This window comes from Lathyrus oleraceus, chromosome 5 (assembly GCF_024323335.1).
Source record: "Lathyrus oleraceus cultivar Zhongwan6 chromosome 5, CAAS_Psat_ZW6_1.0, whole genome shotgun sequence".
Taxonomy (NCBI): Eukaryota; Viridiplantae; Streptophyta; class Magnoliopsida; order Fabales; family Fabaceae; genus Lathyrus; species Lathyrus oleraceus.
The window spans coordinates 229,428,762-229,440,830 of record NC_066583.1 but is presented as its reverse complement, the minus strand read 5'-3'; the positions used below and the strand labels follow the sequence as shown (position 1 = coordinate 229,440,830).

Below are 12,069 nucleotides of genomic sequence, written 5' to 3'. Positions count from 1 at the left end.
ACAAGTCTTAAAAAGTGACCTGAACGCAATTACATGAAAAAGGGAAAAAAGACTGATGGGAAATTTGAATTTGAATTGGTTTGGCCAAGAAGGAAAGGTTGAAGAGAGAGATGTTGGGTAGGCGTGCAACAGACAATTATCCTTAAGCCATGTGCATGCTATGCCTATGTCTGATGCAATCATGACACGTCAGCAGAGCAACTACTTTGTATGGGAAAATGCCTCTTTTTTCGCTTTGCTTGTCTTTGATCCCTCTTTATATTGGATGCTCATTAGACCCTGAAATTAGCAAGAAAGCATAAACCAAAACATAAAACATGACAATTGAAAGTAAATTGAACGAAATGCAATAAATGATAAGAGAAAACGACTATAATAATGATGCAAACACCACTTATCATCGAACAAACTTCTTCTCCAGCAACTCTTCCAACTACTTATTCACTTCATTCAACTCTGAAGTATATATCCTATAAGGATCCATCTACATCGGAATAGTACCTGGTACTAAGTCTATAACAAACTCAACCTCGCACTTCAGTTGTAAATCACTGATATCGTCTGGAAACACTTTCATGAACTCACACACTAGTAGTAACTCATCAATCACAACTTTACCTTCATACTTCATAGAAGCAAATATCATAAACACCTTAACTTCATCCTTCATGAACTCATCTACTTGCTTGGGTGACACAAACAACTTCGTCACTTGCATCAAACTCTTGAAATGATACTGACTTATCGAAATAGTTGATATTAACATGGTTGAACTCCAACAAGTTCATTCCAAGGATAACATCCAGTTTATTCAACGGTAATCAAACTAAGTACATCCCAAAACTCTTACCATAGATCGTCAGAAGACAATTCAAACAAACCCACGAAGTGGTTACCAGACCCAGAGTTGGGGTATCAACAATCATACTGCCAACCATAGAAGACAATTTTAAACCCAATTTCTCAACACATTCAAGCGAAACAAAAGAATGTGTTGCATCTGTGTCAATAATAGCAATCAATACCAATAATAAAACACGTACCTCTAATCAATATGTATGAAATAGTAATCTTTGACCTAGTCAAAGCAAAAACTTCCCCTTCAGATTGAACCTTCTTTAGTTTATGGCAATGAGTGCTAATGTGACCCTGTTCGACGCAATTATAACAAGTCGACCCAACACTCTTACAATCTGCAATGCGGTGACCTATCTTTCCATATTTCAAGCACCTTAAGAAGTTATTTTTGCATTCATTAGCACAATAACTTAACTCACCACACTTGAAACATTTGACAGAAGCAAATGTCTCTCCTCTACTTGGCTTTTTCTCATCAGAAGCTTTTTGCTTCCCTTTGTCAGTTGGAGCAATATACGGTTTTCCACAATATTGATTCTTCCCTTTCTTCTCACTAAGACTCTTATAGTGAGCAGAATGAGCCCTGATATCCTCATCATAAATTCTACACTTATTTTCTAGCATAAGAAATTGGTGAATCTCATGATAACCAATACCTTGCTTGATTTCAGGATGCAGTCCACTTTCGGACTTGATGCACTTCGACTCTTCAGCAACCACACCATTGTAGCATGGATAAAACTTCACCAGTTCTTTGAACTTAGTAGCTGTTACACTTGGATTTTTAGCTACTATAAAGTCAACAAAGAATGTCAATGAAAAGATGTTTATTGTGAGAAAACATTAATGAAGTGTCTTTAAATGAGCATTAACGGTAAGTCGTCGACATACCAATAATGAAGGATCGACCGAGATGTCGACACATCGAGACATGGTTTGGAGGACTTAGGGATAAACCCATAAGACCCAAATCACTGGGAAATATGTCTAAAATGTCGAGAAGGACAATCGACAGAAGTCTTCATTCCATCAAAAAGGACCGGTCGACTAAACAACATGGTATAAAAAACTTGGTAGTTTTATAAGTCGTGGGTTCGTGATAAGCATCCTCGACAACATGTTAGATCAGTTATCATTGAACGTTCTTGAAGAGGTGGGAAGTATTTACCACTCAACATGGGTTGCTAGCAGAGCATCTTGGAAGACATGTAAGCACACTAGTGGGAACTTGAAAGATTGAACGTGGAATAAATGCAACAAATCTCCTAGTGATCATAACCATTGTCGACAAATACTTTTAAATAGAATAGATAGCCAACTCATACATGGGATCAGAGGTCACAAAATTTCATACATACTCTCCATACCACTGGAGTACCCAAGTCAAAGAGCGAAATAATTGAGCGAGAACATGTATGCGTCTGTGTCCACCCTTTTTTCTTAGTTTTTTTGTCTCCGTAAATGGAACATGTACTTTTTCTTTTGCTTTATTTAATGTTATTTACTTCATTTTACCTTATTATTTATCACAACTTGACTTCATTTAAATTCTTTTGCTACACTGCATTCAATTCACACACACGTGTGTTCAAACAAATTATTTGTATAAATTGCTTTGGAGAATTTTCAAGTTAATCTCACAGACTTTCAAACTCGTGATTGTTTACCAAAAACACCAGTAAACAACAACATACTCAACAAAATTCATATTTCCTGCTTTAGTTTAAGGAACTTTATCACCTTCTTACTACACACATCCTGGGAAAGTACATCTCAAGAAAATGGGTGTTGAATATAGACCAAGTAACCTTAGTACCAACCACTTCCAATCTCTGGCGTGTGTTATCCCACCAGTCTTCAGCCTCTTCCGACAACATGTGAGAACTTAACTACACCTTCTGAACTTCAGTGCAAGCCATCACTCAAAAATTCTTCTCAATCTCTTTGAGCCCTGCTTGTGCACCCTCCAGATAATAACTGTCCTTGAAAGTCGGTGGATTGTTTCTTAGAAATTTCCCTAATCCACGAAACTCATTACCGACTTGATTATGCTGACCCTACAGCATTTAAGCCATAACCTTCAATGCATCAACAATCGCCCAGTCGTTTCTTCCAACCATTATGCACACCAATAAACAAACATTATAAGAAACAATGCATCTACAGTGTTCACATACTCGTCGCATACAAGGGATCAATTAACATGTCAAAACCTGGCCGGATGAATCGACCTGCTCTGATACCACTATGTAACACCATAAACCCAAAAACTTTTTTAAAAAGGTTTACATGAAAATTTAAGGTGTCACCAAGGACAACCCTTCGAAACACATCAAATCATTTGAAAATATGCAGCGAAAAAACATTTAATAGCAACTTCATAAACAAAGTAGTAAACTTCAAAACAAAAAAAAACCAATATCAACTCAAATCATAACAATTCTCGTCCCTAATGTTACATGATCAGAGCACTAAACCCCACTAATTTATGATAAAGCAATAAATAACAAAACAAAGAGTAGCTCCAACAAGCCACCTTCCACACACAACAATAATTATCAGTTCTGAGTATCACCAAGATGTTCATGGTGGACAACATAAAGCAAAGGGGTGAGAAATAACACTCGAAACGAATAGTGTAAAGAATGTAAAGGTTGAGAAACATACAACATAACACACACTCAATTCACAATCAATGTCACCATAGTCTCACACTGATTCATAACAACATGTACACACACACACACACACACATATATATATATATATATATATATATATATATATATATATATATATATATATATATATATATATATATATATATATATATATATATATATATATATATATATATATATATATATATATATATATATATATATATATATATATATATATATATATATATATATGAAATGCGACTCACGATATGACGTGACACCTATGCATGTGGTACCTGTCATACCCCAAAATTTGCCCCACTTTTTCATTTTTATGTTTGGCTTATTGCTGCTTTCCTCTATATACACAGTGCTCTTATTAACCAGTTATTTAGATACTTTCATCTTCATACTCATGCCAGGTTCATTGCATATCATCCATTTGCATTTACATATTCAAGGATAGGAATCATGGATTCAAAGTTTTTCTAATTATAACTGACCATGAAACCCTAATTGCTTGGTCTTTTAGCATTTATGGGACATGTGTGTGGCATTTTGGTGTGGATTTAATTAGGACTTGCAAAGGCCCACTAGGGTCAACTATGGAGGTTTGCATTGGATTCATTGGCCTCTAGATGGATTTTCTTCCATATTTTAGACTTTTAAGTGCTTGATTTGGTTTTAAGGCAATGCATGAAAGAAATTCAAAAGCCATGATTCAAGGTCAAGGGTCAAGCTCATATGGCAAGGGATCAACACAAGGTCACAAATTAGAGGAAAATTCATTAAGATCAAGTTACAAGTTCATTTTCACTTGCAATCATACAAGGGTTCATATCCAATTACACTATACAAATCTAAACCTACACACAAAAATATCACAACTTTGACCTATAGTTGACTTTGGTCAACTATTGACTTTTTGGTCAACCAGATGACCAAAGTCAACTCTACTAATCCTAATCCTAGTTACATAACTTTCTTCATTCTCAAGTTATGCATGGCCTTGTTCTTCATAACTCTTGATTTTGTTGCCAAAGCTCCAAGTCTTCAATCCATGCTCAACCTTGCCCTTCCACCCGACATAAATATTCCACCATTAACAAATCAAGCCCATTTCAAAACAGTTCAAGCAATTGTCCAACTCATGGCATGCAATAGTTAACATTCACTAACTCAATGATGTTTCAAACTACAACTTAACAAGCCATGCTAACATAACATGAATTGATAACACCATTACATGTTAAACCAAACAATATGGAGGGGTACATAAACTTAGTTCTAATTAGGAGCATCCATAATTTAGCAAGCATGGCATAATGAAATATTAACCAATTACAATCCAATACTCGTTAAGCATCCTAGTAAGCATCTGAGAACTAACTAATCCAAACCACATAATAATTAGCATGACAGATTTCATTCAATTAACCAACTAAACCATTCAATAAACTAACTTCAACTAACTATTTCACAATTAATTATTAACTAGTTCATCTTGGATAACAGTTCCATTCGAATACACTACCATAATAGATTAAATAATTCCAAATCAGTTAGCAGCTAAACGAAGCCAATTGCCCTAACCAATTAAACCAGCCCCTAACTGTCGGTTTAGTTGACACCCAATCTAACTAACTTACCATCCAAGTTAGTTGCAAATTAACTTATAACTGCCAATAACTAACCTGGCAGCTAACTCCTACTAACATAACAATACAAACATTCACTAACAATTCAAAAAGAATAAGCCTAATATCAATAACTATCACATTTCTAACTATCAAACATTAACTAATAATAACTAAATCCTACTTGCTTACTAATTATCACAGTTAACAAGTCAATTAATAGTTCAAAATAACATCAAATATAAATAACAACTAACTTATCCTAACTAACATCTAATTATCATTCCAACTGATCCATAAACTAACTGACTAACACTCTCACTACAGTTAACGCAACATGTAACACCCTTCTAAAATACCCCAAATATTTAATTAAAATAACAACATATCAATCAGAGTAATATGCAATCAAGGGTGTCACACAATTATTTCACACCATTCATCATAATATTTAGTCATGCTCATTATTTAACTCAAAACATAAAGTATTGCACAATACGCAGCGGATAGAGATCAAATCTATCATTCAAAACATGTAACACATTACATGTAAAATGGTTCACAACCAACAATAAAACAATTAAAAACATCCCGTCCCGATGTTACATCTATCAGAGCATGACCCACTAAGGAGACTACCCTAGACTCCAAGCATTAGCTTCTACTCAACTCATTGCTCGTTACCTGAAAAATAGTTGTAAGGGTGAGTTCCTCAATCGATATAATAAGCATTATAAAATCTCATGTAATGTTAAGTAAATAACACATTAATCACCCTAATCGTATCACACATTCAGTAACGGCACATCAACTCAAATATCATATTCAATACCAACACAATTCATACTCATACTCAATGCCAACACAAACACACAACACACGTATAATACTGGAATACATCCATTCATATTATACGCCATACATAATTTATGCAATGAGACTCCACACATGCGGTACCGACTATTCTTGAACATATAGTTCAAGCTCACCGATCAATCCAGATACGGCTACTAAGCTCACTAGTCCCACTCATTTGAGACCTAGTGACTCACTCACTAATTCCTCACTATGGGAATTAGCTACAGCCCCAAAGGCTATGCTATGCACACTAATCACCTAGCATGCAAACATCAACAACAACTCCACAATGATTCACTCACTAATTCCTCACTATGGGAATCAGCTACAACCCCAAGGGCTATGCTATGCACGTTAATCATCTAGCAATGCAACATCAACGACAATCCACAATGGACATATGCTCACACTCTAAGCCATACAATAGTCCATTCACAAATACATGCATAATATATACATTCACAGCATTATGCATACCATCAGACATCATCAACACATGTATCAAAACATCATATCATGTCAAATAATTAATCACAGTATTAGCACACTCTACTAATACCCTTACTGCTCAAGACAACGGGAAATAATCCCTATTACATCGTACACCAATATAGGCAACCATCAATTTGGCACACAACATTTTAAATAACAATTTTTCCACTTTGCAACAGTGTTAACCGGTTAACGCCTTGGGTTAACCGGTTAACGCAGGCAGAACACGCTTCCTGGCAATTCACAACAGTGTTAACCGGTTAACGCCCTGGGTTAACCGGTTAACGCAAACAGAACAGCAGATTCTCAGAAACACAACAGTGCTAACCGGTTAACACCCTGGGTTAACCGGTTAACGCAGACAAAACAGCAATTTTACACAACTCAAAACAGTGTTAACCGGTTAACACCCTGGGTTAACCGGTTAACGCAAGACAGAAAGCTGTTCCTGCGCTAACACAAGGCAGAATGCAGAATTTCCGCATTTTCCGCCGTTGGAGGACTTCCGGACCTCCGATTCCAATTCCGTGAAAAGCTATACGTTCGGGAAATCACTACCCATCCGATTTCCGATTAAATTTCAGATTTAACACAACTTATTCATCACAATTTTCAGCATTCCTAATCCCAATTAGGGTCAATTCAACGGTTTATCACTACCCATTACATGCTAACCCATAATACCCATTAAACGACGATAAACCCCCCTTACCTGAGTTAATCCGGCAACTTTGAGCTTTCAAGCTTTTCCGTTCTCCAACCCTTGCTCTCTAGCTCTTCCTCTTGCTCTGCCTCTTTCAGCCGCTTCTCTGAGTTTCACGTGAAAACCTTATTTTCCAAAATGAACTCTTTTTACTTATTCCAGCTTATATATATTTTCAACTAATTATTATTCCAATAATAATAATAATTCAATAATTCCAAAATAATAATAATAATAATCCAATTATCTAATTAAATTAATAAATATATTATTAACTTAATTCAAATAATTACCATATTATTATCGGGGTGTTACACAACAAGCCTACAACTAACTAAATCTCAAATTCTTAACAGTGTTAATTAACACTAACTAACTATTACTCGTTCTAGAAACAATTTCCATCCATCTTACAGCTGCCCTAAAACCTCTAACTACCATGCCCTAACAACTGACGAAAATAGTTATGAAAATCTCTCTAAATAAGACATTGTAAATCATTGGTCAATATCTTAATCATCAATTCATCACTCTCAAATCACTTTCCTTACACTTTGCAACACTCTCTTCCTCTCATCTCACAAACTACTTAGAGTTCGCAATTACCATTGTTGAGCAAAACTTCACCTTGAAGTTTTGCTTCAACAGAGCTTGGCCTTTCACTCATCCCATCTCTCTATGCAGAATGTTTCTCTGCATTTCTACATTCTCCTCACATCAACAACACCACTATCCATATCCTACAGACTAACATTGAAGAAGCATAAGAGATTATTGCAAAAAGTTGAAGAATTAGAAGTATTTACCTGATTCTTCTTCCTCTGGTCGTCTATCTTCATCAACATCTTCATCTTCAACAAAATCCCAGGGTGAACCTCGACCCTGTAGGTTGGTGACATCTTCCATTTCTTCTTCTTTTACCTCAAACTAGTTACCACAATGTAGTTTCATAGGATGTGAATCAAAGCCTCATGCTTGCTTGCTCTGATTCCCCTTCATGGCCATTTAATTCATGTTTAGAGTTTTGGGGTTCTTGAGTGGATTTTTGGGTTTTAATAATTGCATAAGGTTTTGAAGGAAATTGATAGTAGAAATGGAAAGGGGAGAATGAGACGGGCATGTTGGTGTTAGTTTGGAGTGATTTTGGGTTGCTCCGCTGCCTCTGGCGCGACAGAGCGATTTTTGGTTAGGTTAGGTCATAAGAGAGAGGGAAAGAGCTTTGATGGAAGTGAATTGGAAATGAGAGTGATTTGAGCTTCTCCGTGCTTTCCCCTTTCATGCATTAGGCCTCACTAAGGGTCAAGCCTGTGTGGCTTTGCTGAATGCACATTCATTTTACTAACAAATCCCTCATTTTGAACACAAGAACCACAAAACCATGGGCCTTCTAGCCTTGATAGGCATGCGCCTCATATACAATGCACACACCCTTGTTACACTCTGGACCTCTGGTTTTTTTAGTTTTGATTTGTCTTTTATATATCATTTTGGTTTTTTTTCTTTCTAATACTTTTTAAAACTTTTGTTAACATATTGTCGCATACGCGAAAAACAACCGGCGGGAAAAAGACACAGAGCCGCCACCGTGCGTTATTTATCCCAAAGGAGGGAAAGGAAACGCTCGAAGTAAACTTCGAAAGGAAATGGTCTTACGACCAGAGATTGCAAGAATCGGGAGTCGGTTACGCAAGGGGAAGGTATTAACACCCCCTCACGTCCGTCGTACTCGACGGGATCCACGCTCGAAAAGAATAGAAGAAAGGTTGCTAAATAACTGCTCAAAAACTGCACAAAACTGGAGTGAAACACGGGAAAGACGGAAGAAGCGGACTCGGCAGGATATCGCATCCTGGGCCTACGTAGTTTGTCAGACATAAACATCAGAGTCGACGTAGTTCGGGGGAACGGGAAACGTGCTCGCTAGGACATCGCGTCCTATGCATACATATCTTCCCTAACCAGAGGAAGAATCAGAGCACTCGTAGCTCGACTAACACACGCCGAAACAAGACGCTGAAAGGACACTGAGACGTCAAACGAAATACACAACTGGAAACTGAATGCCAATCGCTGGACTTACATCAGACTCCAAACAAACAACAAACAAACGGGAAACCGAATGCCAATCGCTGGACTTACATCAGACTCCAAACAAAGAAACACGAACAGGAAACCGAATTTCAATCGCTGGACTTACATCAGACTCCAAACAAACGCACGAACAGAAGAAGGGTCTCGATTACAACTAGGGCAAGAGAAAAGGGAGGTCTCGATCGCAACGAGGGCGAGAGAACAGAATCAAAGTTAGTGGTTAGTCAAACTCGACAAGACATCGCATCTCGTGCCTACGTATCTCATCTGGACACGAGAATCAGAGTTGTCGTAGTTCGGCTAAACTATTTCTATTTGTTTTGTGTTTTTTAGGTGAACGACGTTACTACACAATCTACCGGATGCTCGACCTTTGGAGACTTACTCACCTGTAGTAGAAGGAGTCAACGTGTCCTTAAGAGGGGATAAAGTTTGTTTGTGTTTTAGGAAAGCTCACGCAAGAAAGGAAGTCCTAAACGAAGGAACTGTGCTACCTTAATTGTCATGCAAACTAGACTATGCGAAGTCTAGCAATCCTATGGGGATACAATCACACCATACAAACGCATACAGCATGAAGTAAACATACCAACAAGGGGCTCAAACATCAAGGGTGAGGCTTTAGTCAAGGGGTCATATCAACCTCGACAAACAAGCCGGCTGTAGGGTATCTGAGGGCTCTTAACCACTGACATTGACCGTCAGGGTGAGCAAATGAAAGATAATGAGGATTGGCCCTCATAGCTCTTAACCCGGGCCTGGGTGAGCTTGAATCAATGAAAATGTGGGAGTCCAGAATGTGGGACTCTACTCCACTTGACTGACTCTATATACAAGGATCTTGGGTGTTTATTCAAATGCATCAGCACGTAGTGCGAGCAAGATGAAAGACTCAACTGAATAGCAGAGGATTGATTGCAAATCCCTTCTATCTGCCAATTGCCTCTTCGCTTAGGAGGACTTGAAGTACATGGCACAAAAGTAAACAAACACAGTCATTGCCTCTTAAGGAGGACTTCAGCCAAATGCCTGCCAAACAGAAACGACAGGGCTTCCAGACTACATGGAGTTAGAGGATGATTACCTAAGTGGTATGCCAACCACAAGCAAAGCAAAGCAACTCAAGCAATGAGTTAAAGCTACTAAAGTACCTGTAAGAAAATCAAACAAGTCAATATTCACATTCAGACAAACCAAACAGACAGTCAACAGTGAGACAACCAATATACACAATGCAAGTCAACAACTCAAATGAGTTCATCACCAAGGAACCTACAACACAAGAAATGTTAGTGGACAAAGAATTTTGCATCTCAATTCATGAGATCAACATAAACCATTGGGACTAGGAGCTTGAACCTGAAATGCAAAACTCAAAAGATGAGTACAAACCACTAGCACCAAGGCTAGGGTCAAAGGCTAAGTAAAAAGTCAAAACAGCAACCAATATTCAACATGAAGCATATTTATTCAATCAAGAACATGTCCTAAAAAGGACCAAGCCTAAATCAAATGGCAAAGTCATCTCATGAGCAAGATATGGCAAAGGCAATTACAAAGCTCACAATTGGACATCAAGAATCAAAATTCCATATTAAAACATAAATGAATCAAATAATCATGAAAATTTTTATGAGCACACAACATGTCAAACACAATCATCATGCCAAAAATTAGAATCAACAGAGCTCAATTGACCTAGAAATGAAAATGAACAAGTATGACATCAAATTGTGTGACACACATTGTCACACCATGCGTTCATGTGTCTAAAACAGAAATGACAAATGCTAAAAATACCAAACCAAGCCTCAAAAATCATGCAACATGTTGGGAATCAGCATACCAAATTTCAAATCAATTGGCCAATGTATGAGCATTCACAATAGAATGAATGAAGCATGTCACATTTGCATACATGTTCAAATAACAATTCACCATCCAAAATCCAGAAATGATAAAATCAGGAAAATCACATCATAAAATAATAGACATCTCAATGAATATGTGAGAAAACATTTGGAATTATTTGGATTTGTTTTCAATTTATTATGATTTTTTGAAGTTGGATGCAATAAAATGGAATTAAATGTGAAGCATGGAAATAATGTTATTGAATGGAAGTTGGAGGAATGCTACAGGCAAGAATCGAACCACGTATGCATCAAAACGACCGCGTTTTGGATAAAGGAAATAATGTGAAGATATTTAACGACCGCGTTTTGGATAAAGGAAATAATGTGAAGATATTTCTGCATTCGCTGGGAAACGAAGGAGGTATGGCGCGCTATACAAAACGACGTCGTTTCAGCATGCGAGTCCTAGGGTTTTCAGACGGCGGCGACACTGTTCACGCACGGTGGTTTCCACCGTCTTCTTCGTGAAGACGGTGGCTGTACAGTAATGCTCAACAATTTTTTTGCATAAACGTGCGAAAATTATATGGTTGAAATCGTCTTGAAACCAGGAACACAAATCTACCATTAATTTCGGCTAAAACTCCATGGATCATGAGAATCGAACAAGAACATTTTCATGCATCAAACTTTAAACATTCATATCTCATGCAATTCTTGTCCGTTTTCAATGAATTTTATATCAGTGTAATCAGCAATCCAAGATTTACAAGTCTATGCACAGAAAAAGAAGAATTAAGAGGTTCGAATTTCCAACCTCTTGAAAAACAATCAATGGCAGCAGTGGATTCAAAGGCCTAGCAATGTCCAAATCTCCTCTATCAGTTGTATATTGAAGCTTCAAACACGAA

The 12,069-nt window shown here is 37.2% G+C and overlaps 1 protein-coding gene across 1 annotated transcript; it reads right to left on the bottom strand.

The window, feature by feature from the left end:
* Positions 1–256: 256 nt before the first annotated feature.
* On the bottom strand, positions 257–8,117 carry LOC127079905 (uncharacterized). Its single transcript, XM_051020257.1, has 5 exons — positions 8,018–8,117; positions 1,044–1,649; positions 897–1,000; positions 502–736; positions 257–279 (listed from the first exon to the last, which is right to left on the bottom strand). Exons 1-5 carry the CDS (start codon positions 8,115–8,117, stop codon positions 257–259), a joined length of 1,068 nt encoding a protein of 355 aa, XP_050876214.1.
* Between the last annotated feature and the right edge of the window lie 3,952 nt (positions 8,118–12,069).